The 19987-nt window shown below is 42.2% G+C and overlaps 1 protein-coding gene and 1 long non-coding RNA gene across 3 annotated transcripts in view; one reads left to right on the top strand and one right to left on the bottom strand.

Annotated features, from left to right (window-relative positions):
- LOC121076669 (limbic system associated membrane protein) overlaps positions 1–1931 on the bottom strand; it is a 958116-nt gene extending 956185 nt beyond the window's left edge. Inside the window, exon 1 of one of the 2 annotated variants that reach the window (XM_040571198.1) lies at positions 1504–1931. In XM_040571198.1, the coding sequence (XP_040427132.1) occupies positions 1504–1570 (67 nt within the window). In that variant the 5' untranslated portion in view covers positions 1571–1931. The remainder of the gene's footprint in view (positions 1–1503) is intronic. The other variant, XM_040571206.1, reaches the window with a different exon arrangement.
- Positions 1932–16193: 14262 nt separating this feature from the next.
- On the top strand, positions 16194–18346 carry LOC121063521. Its single transcript, XR_005816044.1, has 3 exons — positions 16194–16334; positions 16761–16808; positions 18246–18346. It is a non-coding gene; the product is annotated as an uncharacterized LOC121063521 (long non-coding RNA).
- The last annotated feature ends 1641 nt before the right edge of the window (positions 18347–19987 follow it).

A 19987-nucleotide genomic window follows, 5' to 3' on the forward strand; every position in this document is an offset into this window, starting at 1 on the left:
ATGAGGGATTGTGCAGCGAGCGCACGCAGTAGTGACAGGTAAATGTGAGGCTGCAACAGAAAGCATGTGCGTGACAGGGAGCATGCCTGTACGGGGATTTGCTTAGTGGACACAAAACAGAAGAGGACAGTGCGTGTGAAACTGTGTGTGAAAGTAGGAGCAAAAGGGCAGTGCAGATGCTGTGACTGGACACATCTCCATGCACTACAGCATACACAAGAGTGTGAAAGGTAAAGACAGTCACAGTGAGATACCCCTAAGTGTGCATGCAAGATGCTGTGAATGCAAGACCGTGCAAGACGGAAGGCCAGATAGGTGGATATACAAATAAAGAACACATGTGCCATGTATGCGTACATGCATGTGTGCTTGCAAGACCAGTGCAGCATGACAGGCACGGGGTTTTATGTTGCAAGCAACCACCAAAGCCAGTGTGCAGGATGGAAAGAGGGCATAAGAAAAGGCTAAAGGGGGGGAGGGAAGGAGGGAGAGGAAGAGCGAACGTGAGCAAGAGAGAAGCAGACTGGCACTCCAGGAACTGCATGTGCTAGGGAGCTAGAGCTGTTATGTGCCAGCGCGAGTTTATCTTCCATGCTATATTCATGAGTATGTATGTACATATATAGGACCACTGCTATGTGTGAGTGAGCATGGATCATGTACAAGCTGTGATTTGCAGGGCTATGATTATATGTGCATGTGTGATGTGTATTTATACATACAGCACGGGATGCATTAACCCTTAACTCCTGTTTACAGAAAGCATCTCAAAAACAGCTAGCATGTCTGTCATCACTTCAAACTAAATTCTGTACTCACACTTGGCTCTTAAGGCAAGAAACCCAGCTGGCAATTCTCCACTGAACAAAACCCCATACCCAACAAATTTCCTTCTCCTATCTTTTCCTCCTTCATTCTTTCCCCCCACCCCCCCCCACCCCGTTGTGGAGCGGAAGGACATAGTGTTTTTGCAAAGAGGCATAGAGGCTCCTCCAACCTTCTCCCTCCCCCAGCAAAACCAAAATAAAATAAAACAAAACAAAACAGAAATAAAAAGAAAAAAAAAAGAAACTTAACACTGATCTCCTCAGGAAGGTGAGGAATCCAGGAGCATCAGTACTTGTGATCCAAAGTGCTGAGTGGCTGTAGATGGAAGGGATACCCACATTCACCCACCCCTCTTTCCTTTGCAAATCTTCCCATACCCCCCCCCAAAAAAAAAAAAAAAAAAAATCTCCCCCTCTGCGAAAACACGAATACAGCAGCAAAGTCAGTCACATGCAGTGCCCTCTAACCATAGGATTCACCAACAGCGATCTCTCCTTGGCTTATTTCCTGAGGGGGGGAAGGTTTAAGGGGGAGGTGGGGGTGGGGGGGTGTCGAAAATAGAGGGATCTAAATAGCTCCAGCTTCCAGCTCCATGTTTCCATCCATCCTCAGTCCATCAGCCTCGATTCAAGAGAAGGGGGTTGAGGAGGTGGCACGAAAGAACTCATCACATACCTTGCAAGGAGAAGAGGGACAAGAAGAATCCCAGCACCCAGATACTGTGCAGCCAGTAGGTCCTCATGCTTCTTTCTCACTCGCTCTGCTTCCTCTGTCTTTTTCTCCGTCTCTTCGCTTCTCTCTGCTCTCTCAATTTCTTTTCTTTTTTTTTTTTTTTTTCCTTCTTCCTCTTCCCCTCTCAAATAAAATGGGATTTGTGTCTCCCTTCAGTCCCCCTGGGCTCTGCTCTACCAGCTCTGACAATCCAGTCGCAGAGAAAGCTGACCCGCGGTGGCCAGATTCCCAAATAGCCTCGCACTCTCCCCTTCAAGTGCTGGAAGAAGGGGGGCCAGGTTAGATGCTCGCTGTAGCCTGCGCTGGCTGTAAACACAGAATCTCTCTGTCTCTCTCCTGCAGCTCCAACTAAATGCGACTGTACTTAAACAAGCAATGCCTTATAGGACAGTGCTCTGAGCAGAAAAGATCCCACCTCTGCCACCTAGTGTTGCAAGCCTGCTCATTTATTTTATTTTATATATATATATATATATATATATATATATAAATATATAAATATATAAATATATACGCTATGCTATAGAAATATGGCTCTCTCATTCCTCTGAAAACGTATCTCTTGGATCAAAAAAGTCTGTGAGCCATGCTGGGCTCAGGAGTCCCTAAGGCTCCAGCTGACATGGGGAAGTTATTCAGCAAAGGAGGAGCGCGTCCTTCATCGCCATGACGAGGAACGCAGCGGGGCAGGTTTGATTTCTCAGCAGAGTTCTGCCTGACAAATCCTGAAGCAAGGGTCTTTTCTGATGCTGGTGTCACTGCTGGGCAGTATGCAAGGGCCAGAGGGAGATTCAGACGCACTGATTGTAATTACAGAACTGCCAAGGCCTCCAGGAAAAATAGCAAGCATCAGGCTGCATTAATCTTCGCTGGATCTCCCATGACTTCTGTGCGATTTCAGAGGGACCAGAAGAAATCACTCTGTGTAGGAAATCCAGCTTGCAAAGCCACCATTTGCTCACAGAAGGTTTCTCCTGTTACTCGTCTCCTTTTAAACACAGGTTCCTCCTACCGTACACAAGATGAACTTTTTTTTTCCCAAGGAGTAATTAGCTCCTGTAGTTTCATTGCCCCCGAAATCATTGCTTCTGGTGAGAGGAACAGCAGTAATGAAGTACTACTTAACATTCACACAGGGCTTTTCATCAGTCACTCTCCAGGCTTTTCACAAAAGAAGGTGCCCTTTTGCAGATGGGGACACAGAGACAGCGCGACTACGCAGCCTTTGAGAAGTCACTGCAAGGTGGTAGTCCAGGCAGGCTGGCCACACAATCTGGCAGCCTCTCCATGGGCCATGTTGCCCCCTCACCACAGTTGCTATAACAGCCTGTAAAGATGCCACTACTAGAAGATAATCTCCAATTTACACATCACAGATGCAGCTTTGCCACCCGCAGATGAGCCCCTTGAAGGGTGAAAGGTCAGGCAAAAGCCACTGGGCAAAATATCCTTCTACATGCATGGTCACCAAGGCCTACTGAAGGGTCTTCAGAGGCTTGCACGAAACCTGGGGAAGCCTCAGGTAATGAAGGGCCTGCAGGTGGAGAGCAAGAGAGGCTGATGGCGATATTATGGTGTTGGGTCCTCGCCGTTGGTCTTGAGTTGACAACAACTCAAGGGAGGAAAATACCATCAGGCGTAATAAGCAGTTTCATCTGCTCTGGCTAAAAATCCAGTCTGTCCTATGTCTTCTGTGATTCATTAGCAAATCTTTAAGAAATTCCACTCTGCAAATACAGCCAGAGTTGGCGCTGCTGACAGAAAGTCTCCCTGAGATTCCCACCAGGACACAAATGTGACCATGCATTCATAGGAAAGGCGTGTGGGGGATTCTTGCCACTAAAGACGAAATGCCGCTCCAGAAATATTTCTTTTTAGTCTACTTTTAAACAAGCTGTTCCACAAAAAGAAAGCAGAAAGCCTGCCTTCCCGTGGCCAGATCCCATCGTATCCCTATGACATCCCCTGCAGCAAAAAGAAACCGCTTGCTGTGGGTAGTCCAGAAACACGTGCTTGTTTCCTAGTGGACCAAAATGCACACTGCAACACAAAACACAGATACCATTTGGACTGGCTGGCTGCTGCCAGGTTATTGCTGCCTTCATTATTCATGCCTTTCCCCCTGTGAACAGAGTGAGGCATTGCCTAATCACCATAGTTTCCATAATTAAGAAACATACAGGTGCAAAGTTTCTTTCCAGCCTTTCACCTTCTTTTAAATGTGGTTGAGATTGGTTGGGAGGAACAACACATGGACAAACAGATTGACATGTACTATCGTATGCTTCATTTCCCGAGGAAATCAAACTAAAATATTAGAGTGGATTAAAATCGACTCCAGCAATCTGGGGGAACATGCTTTTTCATGATTTCCCTTTTAAATGGCTTTCATTCTCTGATATCAACAAATTATTGTATGAAAGAAGGCACGTGCAAGAAAAATCAACTTGTCCCATGAGATCTCATAGGAATTTGTTGTGCCCAAATCAAAAACGTACAAACTGATTGTCATCACTTAAGCGTTGCTGCAGGAATCCCCACCAAGGTGTAGCACATGGACCCGCTAGGCCAGCACCTTAATACCACACCAGTTCCACTGATCATCCTCAATACCCAACATCTACATCTGATATATAAAGCTGATTATACAGCTTTATATCCATCCGTGCTCTTTCACAATCTCCCCAGCACCATGCATGTTCCCATGCTATCAAACACGTATCCCAACATCCCACCTAGACACATTCACATACATAACACCATCTCTCTCCTATCACACACACAATCCTACAGGACACCACAACCTTACCACCTTCAGCATTATGCGGACATTTAAAGTCTACTTTCCCTACAGACTTCCACTTACAGCCCCATGCATGATCCCGTGATCTACACCTTTCAGCTGCATGGCTATGTCATACTTTGGATATGAACATCCCATGGCCTGTTGGGTCCAGTTCTCTTTGGAGTCTTTGAGCTAAACATAATAGCAACATTGAAATACATAATAGTAATATCAAAATAAGATCTGCTCCAGACCATAAATTGCACAGGGATGAAACTTGGGCAAGACAATGCTGAACCCAGCATTGTTCTCATTTTGAAAGGACAGCAGTAGTTAAAAAGTATGGAGAGAAGATTCAAAGGAAGCAGCACTCTTTCAATAACAGCATCTTACACTTCTCCGGAGAAGCCAATATAACTGAGAAGAGAAGCAGCCACTTCTTACAGTCTATTCAACATCATCCTAACCTTCAAAAACATTCAGGACTGGGGTTTGGCTCCCTTACTCATGCTGAGTCATACCAGCAGGGTTACTCAGGACATTAGGCTACTAAATATGAGCTGGAGTATCAGATTCTGCGGGCTGAAATTCTCTGGGATTGGTCTAGAGCCAAAGGTGAGTCTGCTTTTTGTGTGGCCAAATCCCTCAGCTACCTACAGACTGTGAGAGCAAAAACAGATGCAAGAACTACACTCAACTCTCCCTAAATATATAAACCAAAATCTTTTTTTAAATTGTTCTTTCTCCCTTTCTTTTTGAATTACTGCAGTTCTTTCACTTACCCCAAATTCAAAAGTCTGATGAGCCATAGACATATTAGCTATCGAAGAGCATATCTATAACCCCATTTAGAGAGGGAAAAAAGAGGTTGGGTTCTGACAGCTCTGATGATTGAAAGATGGCTACTTTTAATGCATAGTAAAAGTATTTCATTAAGGCTGAGTGGATGCATTTAGATGCACTGTACATGGATGCTTCTCCATTTTATAATAAATAAATGTGCTTTGTGCTATTAACTGTTTAAGCACTCACACTTTCATTTCTATTTCAACTTCACTTTTGTCCCTTTGTGCAATATCAATATTAACTTGATTGCGCAGCACACATATATTTTCTTTTTCAGTTTTCATACTGAACCTACCACAAAACAATTGTCAAGCAGGCAAGCTGAAGTTTATAGAGGAACTTACAACTTTTCCATTAGATTTTTTTTTCAAATTACTGTTATTTAACTGTGCAAGTGTCATGTTGCATTAGCAAAAGGCTGTGTTATTTTTTATTTATTTATTTATTTATTTTTTAATTTAGTAGAAGTAGTATTGAAAACACAGTTGGCCATGCAAATTTTGCAGAGTTTACATAAGAGAATTAGCGGTCTTGAAATTTAAAGCTTGGTAAAGTGAACATGAGACAAGAGCCATATATTACCCAGCAGTGTTTTTTTCCCCTGGATGTTTTAGTGTCCTGTCCTACACGTCTGTCTCTGACATACGCGTATTACTATTTATTTTGACTGTTGTATCCATGGGTTTCACAGCATGTCTTTGGGACTAGTGCATCTATGATGAATAGCACATTTTATTGTGATTTAGAAGAATGTTGTGGCATGTGCTGCTTGTGATCTTGGGAAAGGGAGTGGAAGGAGACGTTCTCTCAGCAAGAAACAGTCATTTGTCATGTGGCTCTATGTAACCCACCACTGTCCAAGGTCAAGGACTGCACAGTGTCCAGAAATGTGAATTCTTATAGAGGGGATGTACGGTGCATCAGGCCCATGATAAATAGTCTCACATCTGATTAGGCTCCTTTATGTAGGCTAAGAAAACAGCATTCATGCTTCCCATTCACCTACAGTCTGATATTCAGGAAGAGACAACTCTGCTCAAACCCTAATTCCCACCCTACTTGCCTTGCTGCCACTTCATATTCCTCATCTATATTCTCTCCAATTCTTAGTTTCTCTTTACATCTTACTGCTTCCCGTGCCATTCCACCTCTCTTCCTTTTTACCATCTTTTCATGAAACCCATCAAAGAAGGAAGAACGTCTTTTTGAGGCTTCTTCAAGGAAAGATTTTCTACCAGGTCTTCTACCAAACTAAAAGAAGTCTTTCCAAACAAATAAATGCCAGGCCCAGAATCCGAGGAAGGTAGTATTTGGTTATATAGCAACTCCATAGAGTAAAAATCCACAGAAATATCCAGCTAATGAGATTGCAGCAACACTCAAGAGGTGGTTGAAGGAGGGAAAAGATTAAAAGAATCCTGATTTAGTTTCAACAACTATGTGATGACAAAACGCAGACGGAACTGAGAACCCTTGGAGACAAATGCATTACGTGAACTAGTGCAGCAAGAACCACAGAGAGGGTTTCTTCAGCATTAGGCATACCATACCCACATCCTCTACAAGTTGGAGCACGTAAAGGGTACTTCACAAAAAGCATTTGGCAGCTGTGTACACACACATTGACATTGTCACAAAATTAGATATAAAATGAATGCAACAGCAGACACTATCAGCATGTCTACTGTGCTGCATCCACGGAACCAATTTCTTCTTAAACGGGAGCCTCATCCAAGCTATCCTGAAAAAGCCTGAAACACAGTCACACAGAACCCAGCCTCTGGGGCACACATGCACATAAGAAGTCCTGCAGAAAGGGTCTCTGCTCTTTGAATATTTGCAAGATTTTGCTAGAAGTCTGTAAGTGTGAACAACAAGAAAAACAAAATTGGCTAGCACTCAAAAAAAAAAAAGGCAGATTTTTTTTTTCTTTTTTGAGTTGTTATGTTTTCTGTGAGAAAAAGAGTCAGCTCTTTCAAGCTGGGAAAGAAAGTAATAATTCTGGTCAGCCCTTAAGATCATCGGTAAATTCACAATCCAAAGGGACAGGTGTTTACACTACAAAACTCCTGCCACATCCAGCATTAACTGGCCTTTGTAGAGGAATGAACAATCCCTCAAGGCTATAGAGCACCTTTCAAGACTGTTTTTGCAGCCCTCTGGTCTTTAAATCTCCCCCAAAACTTGGCAACACAGAGCTTACCTCTGCCTGCGATTCAGGGCTCATTTCTTCCAGCAGCACTACACCAAAGACGGTTTCTTGAAAAGCACCCAGCTCCTCTTTCTCTACCCAGAAGCAGCCTTTTGCCCCAGCTATAGCTTGTTGCTTTGCCACAGCTGAGGCTAAAGAAGCCTGCACCTGATAGGGAGGTGGTGCTGTGCTCTCCAGCCTGGCTTCCTAAGCAATGGTCTCACCAAGTCATGCATTGTGCTACCCAGGTGGTACTTCCACCTTTAAACTAAGGCTTGTCAACTTTGCTAGATATATTGTGGACTATTTTTGAGGTAGGATGACTGTACGTCTATACTCCCCTGTACGTGTCCTTTGTTCTTCCAGCAAAGCAGGAAAGAGAAATGTGGCCATTTGCCCACTGTGCCTGTTGGACCAAGCTCTGTCCAATCTGCTTGACATGAGGAAGACCCAAGACTGCTGAGTGTCACTCAGACATGTGACTCTCACTATCTGCAATGAGAGCTGACCTGCACATTTTTGGACAGCCTAACATTTCCTGGACAGAATCATGGGACAGTGGTGAACTCTCCACAGCCATTTTGTGTGCTGTGGAGTCCCCACTTGGCTGGCTGGAAGGCAGACAGAGCTTGGGCTGTGTGAGCATCCCCATTGCAAGAGTCTCCTTGCAGTGCTTCATAACATCTTGAAATTACAAACTCCCAGGCTGATATTTTTCAGACCTAGTCTCTTATTCAAGGATGGATTTTTATTATTTTGTTTTTATTTTTGAAAGCTTGAGCAAGCAAGGGTTTGGTTGTTTAAGATACTTGGGACTGGGGGAGTGCTTTATGATTAGTGGAAGAAACAATTTGTGCCTTTTCTTAACAGTTCCAGTGCTGAAATTACTGTGGATAGAGAGCTGAAAGAAAAATAATGTGAGGCAAGGTTTGTAGGAAGAGGCAATATCTTTTATTAAACTAAAGAATATAGCTGAAAAAACCAAACCAAACCTAAACAGCTTTCCAGGTATATGGGCTTGCACGCCCGAAAGTGTATCCATAGTTATAGCAATATAAAGCCAAATAAATGATAGTCCTTCTCTGTAAAAATCTGCGTTCATTTATGTCTTTAGCCATCAGAACAACAATATCACTGCATCTTGGAAATAAAGTTAAGCCTGTGGTGGTGAGGACAACATTACCCAGAGGAACAGAAAACTTACGAGCATGGTTGCATTAAGCTGGACTTCATTTGGCCAAACCACAGGTCCTGGAAAATATTATATGAGTTGTGTGGCATGAAAACACTTGGTTTTCAGTACAATGCAGAGTAATTTCTGTGTGGGCAGGGCTCCAGACGTTTCTATGCATCACTGAAGACCTGCTCTCAAGCCCAATAAAAACGGTTGAAAAACTCACCAAACTCAGTAGCCACTGATTTGGTCCCTTCGACAGTGAAATCTTAAGACAGCCCTTTCCCTTACTTGCTCTGTATTGTGTATACAAATATATTCTCCAGTGCTATTTATTGGTTGTGTTTTAGAGGCGTACAGACTCCTCAATGAGACCAGGTCCTGTTGTTCTAGATGCTATACAGAAGGACGGTGAGAAATGATTTCAAACCATTGATACCAGGTGCTAAGACAGAAAAGGTGAACAAAGAATGAGAGAGGTGAAAGTAACAGAGGTGAAAATGATTTGCCAGCTGTTACGGGTGGAGACAAGAGACCAGGCATCTTGTGTAATAGGGAAATTTTACCTCTATACAGACTGTGCCAAAAGACTCAGCATACTGACCAGAGAAGAGTCTACAGCCTACCTACTATTTAAGAAAATTAGTCTGTGATGCAATTGCAGACTCTCATTTAATGGAAAACATGAGGAGGCAGCCTTAAGTTTGCACTATACCTGACTTCTGCCAGCTTTTGCAATGTTCAGAGTTTCTGCCAGTAGCTTCTTTTTCAAAGCAAGATTTCTCTCCTGTTTCTATTTTATCAGATAGAGGATGATCAGGAGGTTAAAAAACACATTATTAGCATTAATGACTATTATTATTTATACCCCTGTACAAGCTGCACAAGCGTAAGAGAAGAGACAGTCCATTTCCCCAAAGAGCTCACAAATCTTATTTATGATAAGGAATCACAGACCACATATCAACAGCAGGAGGGGAGAATAGGGCAGGAAGAGGGCAACCATATTAAGCACAAACCTCTTGTGTAGCTTGGGCAAGATACTGTCTCTTGGGACCTGCTTCCTCAGCCATAAAATATGGATACAGGGTTTTTCTTTACCACATCTTTCCAAGAAGGCAATAGTGGTCATGCCCTAGCACCTGGAGTCCTGGCCTGAAGAAAGTGTTTCCATTTGTCCTACTCAGAAGTTCTAGGTTTTATGACTCTTAAGAGTTATGACACCTGCAGCAGCAGACAATGAAAGGGTTTGCAAGAGAGCTCAGTGGGGTTCTGGGTGTGTTTCTCTTTGTCCTCCACTCCTCCCAGCAACACATTAATGTACGGCCCCAAGTCCAAGCCAGTAAAACACAGGTGGAAGCAGACAGGAGTCAAGAGTGACAAAGAAGATGTACAGATGCCATTGTATTACTCATCTGATTGTCGGATCTCTAGCAAAGGGACTTTCTCCTCATTTGGAGGGCTTGCCTCATGAGAAGAGCAAGCACCAGCAGGGCCCTTGCTTGCCACCCATAAAATGAGACCTCTCTGTCACCCAAAGTCAGACTGACTCTTCCATGGGAGAAGCACCTTGTCCATGGAATTAGCACCCTGGGAATGCAAGGCAGACAGAGCCAGCAGCATGGCATTGCTGTGAGTGTGGGCATTGGCCAGCCTCAGCAGGGCTGGGGCAGGCAGTGCACAACGGGAAAATCCCAAAGCCCTGCAGAGGTCACTGGAAGATATCAAGGAGGTTTCAGCTCATGACCCCTACAAAGAATCCAGAGAAAAGGAAATGTGGGAGGCCCCCCTAAGCTCAGAACCAATTTGAAGCACAACCTTAGAGACCCCAAGCAAAGCCCAACATAGCAAGGTATTGGGATTGGTTACTCGGATCCCTTTCCTTTTCTTTTGAAGTTATAGCCTGTTTTTTCATTCTTTCTATTTCCATCGTACAATTTTCTGTCACCAAGTTCCCCACTTATCTGCCACTTGTCTGGGCATCTGTCATCTAAATCTATACCTTCCTTGCCCCTGTCTTCACCAGCCTGACAGCTGAAGCTGCAGATGGCCTCTTTTTCCTCCCTTCCTCTACAAGACTATTTTCAGACAACGCCCCTGCAAAATGTAAAGGAGAAAGCCACGGAATAAGGGGCTGATACACTGCTGCCTTTGCTGAGATACCTGTGACCATAGAGACAAACCAAGCTGCCCAGGCAAGAGAGCAGAAGAAAAGCTGACCATAACCTCTGAATATCTTCTTCTAGCATCAGAAGACCTGTAACTGGTAGCAAGGCAAAGACGCTATAATATTCACATTTGTGCTTATACTAGGACATAGCATCCCCCACATACTGATGTTGGACTGCAAAGTCTGTGTGTGTTACCTAGGATCTGGAGAACAAGAAAAAACTTCTAAGGTTCCTATGCGCTCGGTATCTCCATTATAATCTCTATTATGTTGATTACAGCCCTAGTCTGGATCTTCTCTGTGAAAAACACATTTTCATTTGCAAAAGATAGCTGCATAATGCTATCCAGGAGCTGTCTATGAAGGGTCAGACTTCCCAATTCAGTCAATCTCTCTCTGGCAACGGAAAAGCATCTGGTAAGGAGCAAAAAGGGTATCTAAATCAGTTCCTGGTGTAACTCAGAGCAGCCTTTTCTCTTTTTTTAATTCAAGCTATGCTCAACTGATACTGAAGCAGGGTCCAGCACAATGCAATTTCCAGATCTACTTTTCTGACAGTAGCATGATAAAGAACGTGCTTACTGTTAAGAGTAAGAAAACCAGCATGCTGGGAGCAGGAGAGGACACACAGTTTAAACTAAAGCTGTGCCTGCACTGCTTCAAAACTGGTCTTGGGACCAAAGACCATGCACCACATTTACATCCTGTCCCTGTGGCTGCCACTCAGAGAGCGAACTGGATGCCTGCATAAACATGCTTGTTGACCCAGCGACTCACCAGGCGTGTTCAGGCAAACAGAGTGCTGGGGACTCTGCAATATGCAGCTGGTCCACACACCTGAGCCTGCATTTATAAGCTTGGAGTCTGCACCATAGAGAAGCTCGACCTTGCGGTAGCTTCAGTCTATCTAAACAGAGACTAAGAGTGTTGAATAAATTTAGGAGCTAACTCCGAACATCTCCACTATGACCTTCTTATGACTGTGACTGTTGACAGCGTTGTGGCAACCATAGAGACCTTCTGCCTTTGGTAGCAAATCTCTTCTGATTAAGTTGAAGGAGGTTTTTTTTTGCATTCTAAGGTTGGAAGAAGTACAAGCCAGTTGCTTTCCAAATAGCTCCAATGTATTTTTTCATTCATTTCTCAGCTGAAACTGAGAACCACACACAGGCAAATACAAAGTCACTGTTATTCTTTGCATTTGCCCTGAGCTCCGCTGGGGCTGCATAGCAGCAGTCTCACTTTTACAAGATACTTGCAAGACATAACCTCTCCACAATACATTGAAACAAGAGATTCTGCACTGAGAAGCAGAAGTTGTACAGAATACATGCATGCTTATATACTTGTCGATTCCTTACTCACTAAGAGCATTCTAGTGGTTTTCCAGGATACCCTCATCAGTGTGTTCTATTTTTTCTATTTTAACCAACGAGAAAGTTTGAGCCAAGCTTCCTTAATATCTGAACTTGATGCTTGTGTCAGAGAAAGGACTTGAAACCTACTTTCTGGAATTTCTAGAATCTCATGGGATTTCCACATCAGAAGTAATACTTCTTTGAATGTTTTGCCCCAGCAGTACTGCAGTAAAATCATGTTTTACAAGTCACTGGAAGTTGCACTTACTGCTGGATGGCCCTTCCTCTCTAAGATGCTAACCTCTGAGGTTACCTACAACTGCTAGTGAAATTAGTTCCCAAGTTTTGTTGGCTTTGCTGTTGGTGGGAAAAACTAGCACAGATGCTGTTCTTTTAGCAATAAAATTCTTCTATTAATGGAAGACAATGCTTGGAAAATAAATAGAACCACTGAGAAGCACATCTTAAGGATGTATTTTAGTGCTCTTTGCTGATGTGGAGGTAGGTGATCTGAAGGAAATCTGTTGCACCATTATGTGCCTCCATTTCCACATTTGTAAAGTAACAAAGCAACTCATCCTTGATCTACAGGTGGCCAGAACTATATAAAAATTGGTTATTTCTGTCATTCTGATTGGAGTTCTTCATTTCTAGGTGGTAGAACCTCAGGTGCTACCCAGAAAAATGTAAAATGATTTCTCTTAGTGTTTGCTGAGAGGGTGCCTCCCCCTGCAACTAAGCTGCCTGTAGCTGTTGAGCTTGCACCTGGCACTCATTCATTCTCCACAAAGGAAAAAAAATCAGGGAGAGTTGTTGATTGAATAATACTAACATCTCATCTGACTCTGCTGTATGTATCTAATTGGTCTCTGCATCTTCACAGGACTGGTTAGGTGAAGGGTTTGAAATGGTTCTTGGAATAAACAACCCTAATCATTTCCTGGGACTCTGCATCAAATTCCTTCTGATGGACACCTGACTAATGATGCCACGATGTAATGTCATGTCACTTCTGCGAGCATAACAGAGCCTTCCACCCATGAACAGGATATCTGCTAGAAGAAGATGAATTCAAGGGGTGGTACCCATTGCATTTTGTGAGCTTGTGACATGTTTGATGTGCTTGTCTTTTGCCTTGACTGTAGCAAACAACAACAGCAAACAGACAAATAGCTGTCTTATCCAGCACAGATAGAGATGCTGTGCTTCAGTCCCTTGAGGAGATCAAAAATTAACTGTGTCATATCTTGGGGAGAGAGGGTGTTTTTATTTTCCCCCAGACTTAAAAAAAAAAAAGAAAAAAGAAAAAAGATGGCAGCTTTATGGAGATTCATAAACCTCTGTAAGATTGGATGTTTTGTAAGGAGACCTGTAAAACTGAAGACGAAAAAGGAGGAAGGAATAGGAGAGGAGCATATAAAGTAATTGTCTAATGTACGTCTTTAATGAACTAAAACATATCCTCCCCACAAAGAGCTCATAAGGGAAAAAACAGGATCCCTCATATACACCTTCAATCTAACACTGAATTATCTGTGGCAATTGGACCCGCAGCTTCAACTGAGAGGGTCTTATAATAAGGAGAAGATATTGTAAAACTACTGTATGCAAAACCACCCAATTAATTCAAGAGCATCATTGTTATTTCATTTATATAGCACCATAGGGGTATGCAATGCTTTACAGACGATTAGGGGCTATAAAAGTTTAGAGAAAAGATGAAGCAGAATGCAAGGAGCTGGCAACCAACTGGAGTATAAGCCCTGACTAAAAGCTCTCACCATGGTGTTTATGGTTTGTTTGCTTGTGGTGGTGGGTTTTTTCTTTGTTTTAAGGTTCAAGGAGTGTTTTTTGGCACTAATCCCCTTTTACAGGGAGGGAGGGACCATTTAACATGATTGTTGGGCCATTTCCAAGGATGCAAAGTTAGAAAACATGCTCATTAAAACAGGTCTGAAGAAACAGAATACAAACATGCACAACAAGGAGCAGGGAGATAGATGTGAGTCAAACTCTAAATTATTTCCTGAGAGTTCAGCGTAAACTGGCAGAGTAAACAGAGACTGCATGTGCCCACAACTGTCTGGCTGAGGCTCCAATTAGGTGGGTGTTGTGCTCCTAGGTTGAGAAATACATGCATAAGGCATAGCCTGTCCCTTGTATTTGCAGCTCCAGGTTACTCTTGGATACTCAGCTGTTTTTCAGCTGGCACTGGAACAGCAAAGGCCAGAAAGCAGCATTCCACCAGCTACAAAGCATGTGACTCAAGCTTCCAGATAGAGATCCTGTTAATGGGATCTGGATGGGCTTTTGTACTGCAGCACTAAAATGTTTTAGGAACAGCTGGACCTTAAATCTACCCAGAAGCTGTACAATGAGAACAGAGCATCTTTCTCAAAAACACGTACTTCTCTCATAACAGCATATGACACGGGTGCTCAGTAAATGGCACTAAGCCAGGATTTTAACAGTTTTACTGTATCGGTTGTGATCTCAAAGTAGGTAGGTCTTTAAAGTTTTGGGGTTTTAATAAGACATGGAAAAGGTGTGTTCTTGTTTTCTAAACAGGAAATGTCTTTGACAAAGCTGTTGATTTTTTTCCTCCCCCTGATGCTTCCCATCTACCACTTCTATCAAAATGGTCATCAAAATATTTTAAACAGAGTAAAAATCAAGAAGCACTAGAGATCTAGTTTTTTTTGTTTGTTTGTTTCTTTTAAGTAGAAAATTATAAATCAGTAAACATTTTTTGTTAAAAGCCTTGACTGCAAAATGATGTAATTTTTTCTTAGGGTGGAGATGGGGAAACTACACTTCAAGAAATTTTTAGTTTTCAAGTTCAAGAACTCAGTGCTGAACCTTTGCTTTTTCATCATCTCTGGAGTAATTCCTGAAATGGTTTTTGCATTACTTTCCCAAGAATATCTCATGCTTTTTATTGCTCTTCTCCCAACACCTACCACCAGCGATGACGAGTCACCTAAAGCTTTGGGACTAGGTATTAGCACATTTCACAAGATGGCCTCTGGACTGCAGTTTGCTGAGGTAAAAAAAAAAAAAAAAAAAATCCTACCAGCATCTCTGACCTTCAGGCAATTATCCTCTAAAGCAGTTGTATTTATAGAAAATTGTGCATGGATCATCTCTATCTTTCTATTGAGATGCTAATGCCTGTTTAAATGTATCTTATGCTACAATAGTTTATTCCTTGTTCCTGTACAATATAAAGCACCTTTCTACAAAATTCGCTGCATCTATGCTAAGTTATACTGCGGTAACTATTCCAATATGCTGTAGGACAGATTGAAAGATTTCTGGTTGAAGCTACTGGTAAAGCCATTAATTTTGTGGGGGAAGGAGAAGGAATTGAGAAAATGCTACATTTTTTTGCTTAGAACTGTATTTTGTGTGTTTGTGTGTGCACGTTATTCAAATAATAAAAAAGCAGCAACAACAAACATCCTGCCTAACCTTTTCCCAGCCTTCCCTTAAACAATGCTAAATTCTGTCCTTCAGTAGCCCACACAGTCAAATATACAGCTAAATCAGCTTTTCATTCTCTTGGCCAGGGTCCACAAACAGTGCTGTTGAGCACCACCCTCCACAGAGGCTGAATGCCCAGCTCTCAGGAGCAGCGTCTGTGACTGCCTCCATACTGACAGCGGCGGTTCCCCATGCATCTTCACTCTTCTGAAGTGACTCATATCACTTTGCAAATTCTTGCTCCAGGAAATTAAGGGACAGTAACTTAACTCTTTCTAGCCTGGGCTACAAATATCTGTTCCCTCTCCAGAGCTTGGCCCAAAACACCAAATGCAAGATGTTCCCCACTTAGTTGTTTACTTCTAACTCCTTGCTTTTAGGTGACACATGCAGTCCTTCATCTGACTCATGTGCTTAACCTGGGACTTTCCTTCTGACACAGGCTGTAGCTTTGCTGTTTTCCATAAAGAGCTTCTAGAAACTCCATCCTGAGTTTCCTTGGAAACAGAGTTTGATCAGCATAATGTTCCATGGCACTTGACCATTCATCTCCATGGTGGTTATAAAAATCCCATCAAAAAAAAACCTTCAAGCTTTTTTTTTTTTTTTACACCACTAAAAAAAAATAATCCAGATACTGATCCTTTGATTCAACAGTAAAGCAAAATATAAAAGTCTTCATTAAACTAATTGGACCAATACTGTTGAAAACCATGATGGGCCTGTATCTCAATTCTAGCTCCAAACATAGGAAGATGAGATCTGAGGTAAAACTCTTTGGGCGTGGAGGGCTTGTCTACTTGATAATTACTGTCAACTATTAAAAAGTGGCTTTCAACCTGTTCAGTTCTGTGGCACCTGAAAGTTTCCTACAAGTTTCACAACGAAGTTGTGGATCCTAGAAATGCAAATCTTAGCTTCCTGAAACAAGCTTTTCTTAATCACTTTTTGCGTGCTTAATTGGATCCACATAATGCAAAGGTTGGAGAACATAGTGCTACTCTTCTCTGGGGGCATTATGGGGAAGCTTATGAATAAATGGGGTTAATTTTCTAACTACAGACCCTACTGTGATTAAGTTTATTTTTCTCCTCAACCTCTTGATTCAGGCATGGAGAAAATGCATTGCAAAGACAAAATAGCATCTTGGAAATAAGTGATTTTTTTCCTCATCTTTTGTTTGTCATTAACAGCCTTTTCAGTAACTACGATTATGGCAACAGTGGGCCACGTGACAGAAGGTAATGAAAACAAAGAGCAGAGGGGAAAGTTATTGCACTAAAACAAACTCTGTTATATTGCAGATTATATTACAAGTGAAAGGCACATGACTGCATTGCCTGAGACTGTGGTGATGTTATGGAAGCCTCAGCCCTAAGCTGCTCATTAGCATGGAGAGATTTTGATTTAATAACTGTGATCAAAATCCCACTGAATATGCTGGTCATTATGTACCCAAACTGAAGATGCTCACCAAGGTTTATGATCTTTGAGTAAATTTAAGTATTCATTAAAAGGACCAGCCAGTATATCAGTTACATAAGGAAAGCATCCAAATAATACTGTTGTCTGAAAAAGCCCTGACCTTTCAGAAAGCAGTTGATATTGCTATGCCAATGAAAAAAATAGCAGCTAAAGAAGTTAAGGAGCTAAATGAGAATCTGAGTGTAATACATTAAGTGGTGACCACGCTTCATGCGTGATGAAGTAAATCATTATAAGAGAGACCTCATTCTGCTTGGAGGGTTTCTATAAACACAAGGGCAACATCAGAAGGTACGTGAACACCACGGCTTCATCTATTTGAATAAATAACAGTGTCAGGAAACATTCCCAGGCACTTGAACCTCATAACCTGTATTTTTCAATTGTTAGAGCAATTTCATGCATGGTTTGGACCCAGTCCAAGCAGCACTCTCCTAAAACAATTCTTGGGCACAGGGTATGAACTCACAGCATCCAGGGACTTTTCCCCATTGGCAGTTTGGCTGCTGGTACCTATTCTGAAGGTTGATAGAGCTTAATATGGAAATGGGTTATTCCTTGCCAGCTGGGATGAGCACCAGAAGGAGGTCATGGCCTACATAAGATCACTAGCTGTCCAGTCAATACTTTGCAAGTTTCCTAGAGCTGGATTCATAGAAGAATCATGGCAAACAGGGCTGGAAAGGAACTGAAGAGATCATCTCGGGTCCATTTCCTGTGACACACACTCTTTTCACTATATAGATTTTATACTGTGGCAGCTGACAAGGGTTCTGGTGAAAATGCACCATCAAGCTGGACAAGTGGGATAAAGACATGGGCTAACAGACTGACAAGTACAGTTCTTCAGAATTTATAACAAGATCCAAGGCCTCCATGTTGCTCAAGACCTTTATTCGGTATTTCCAAAGCAAACCCAAACTGACTGAATGTGGGCTTTCAGTAGTGGTAGACAGACAAAAGAAAAACTCTAGGGCACTGTCGAAGTCGGAGTGATATTCAAAAGGCATATGATAACTGTGGAATATGGAAGAGCTCCTCTCCTTGGACATCATATCCAACTAGACTGAAGCAAAGTCAAGGGCATTTTTGAGCCAGGTTTTCAGAAGAACTTGGCATCCAGCTAAGTTTCAAAATAAGCAGGTAATTCTTTTGAAGATGCTGATACATATTCAAATTTTACCCCCAAATAGGACCTGCCTGATGCTGACTGGGCACATTTGAGGATAAGTCTTGAGCTGAAGAAGCCAAGCACTTGTAAAAGCTGTAATGTATTTGCCAAGTCTAATATTTTTAAATTATGAGTAGCGAAGTCATCTATATATCACCACTGGCATATTCTAGTGTTTTAAATGAAAGTTACCAGTAAGAATGACCTGTGATATCAACATGTGAGTGATACCATTATCCTCTTTACAATGACTGATGGTAATTAATTGCCTGTTGTTTGTGAATCAAAGACTTCGTGCAAGTGGAAACTCATTATGGCCTTGCTGCCTGGGAAGCACTGAATGTGGCATAACATAGCAAGACATTTATGCATGAAACTTTATGCTTATATTGGATAAAATGGTATGGATCAACTGTTCTCTTCGTACTTCCAAAGCGAGATCTCATGACAACAGAGAAAATTGCAGAAACAAGGTCCTTGTCTGTGGGAAAGGAATTCGCAGGTGGCTTCGTGCCGTTTCACACATCCCTGAATTAGAGATAATGAGGAAACAAGTGGTAGAAACAAAAACTTGAGCAAGGTTGAGATAAAGTAAATTGGCTACAGTGTTAAAGATGAGCTTTGGGCAGTGGCCAATTGCTGGCAGGCTTGAGGCGCATGTCTGAGGGTCTCTAACCAATTGTATGACAGATTCGGGCACATGGACAGCGTGTGGGGCTACAGGGAAATTATATGTAGTAGTGAAAAAGGGCAATAAATGTCTCCTATTCAAGAGCCATCAGGAGTCCGTGTCTTTCATCTCTTCACTTGTCAGCACTCTATCATCATAAATATCACAGACCTATCAACTGGCATAGTACTGATGACTGGTTTTCTTGCCTGGCATGGCACACACGGGACAGTTTACCCCAAGTAAGAGGAGTTAGTGTATTCAGTCTATGCCAGGCTTGGCATCCTAACAAATACACAATTAGCAACAGAAAGCTGTAAAAAGTCACTTATAAATTAGCCATGTTTCTCAGGGCAAAGGTAATTGCTCTAGTTATATTAAATCTTTCTTTCAGTGCTCCTACAGATGGGGAACTGATGAAGGCTGTCTCATGCATTGGATCCAAGTTGTAATTCCCAAAAGGTTACAACAAGCTCTGTAAGAGGGATTATGTGACACTCATTTTCAAGTGGTTGGGATGAAATAAATGGCTGTAAGCCATCTTTGGTATCCTACTATTGAGTACTGAAGGTCCACCTCTGAATGTGGCTAATTAGGCCCATTTCTAACTACAAAGAGAGAAAAACTAAGATTTAGCAATCTATGCAAATTATTAAGAAGAATATGCGATGCTGGTAGATAAACTGTGGGCTAAAATTAATTCCATGGCAGCTCTATTGACAAGTATCATTCATGTCCTTGAAAAAAGTATCCACCAGCAAATGGCTGCCAAGTGGAGCACGGGTGATTTCTTGTGCTGCTCCACATGCATAATGCAAGATTTGAATGGAACAAACCCACAATTTTCTAGTAAGGCAAATATTTTATTCAGAATTAAACACCAAATGGCTTTACCACCAACTTTTTGATGATCCAGTGTGCTTCCAGGTCATTTACCTTTTTATGCCACTTAGACACTGTCCAGTGAGTAGCCAAGGAAAACACTCACTTGGGAGATACTGGAGACACACGTGGCTGCTCTAAACTAAGTGAATGAGGAAAACCATTATAACAGCCTGTTATTTAGAAGACTTCAGTCTTCCCTATCCTATGTA

Source organism: Cygnus olor, chromosome 1 (genome assembly GCF_009769625.2).
Source record: "Cygnus olor isolate bCygOlo1 chromosome 1, bCygOlo1.pri.v2, whole genome shotgun sequence".
NCBI lineage: Eukaryota > Metazoa > Chordata > Aves > Anseriformes > Anatidae > Cygnus > Cygnus olor.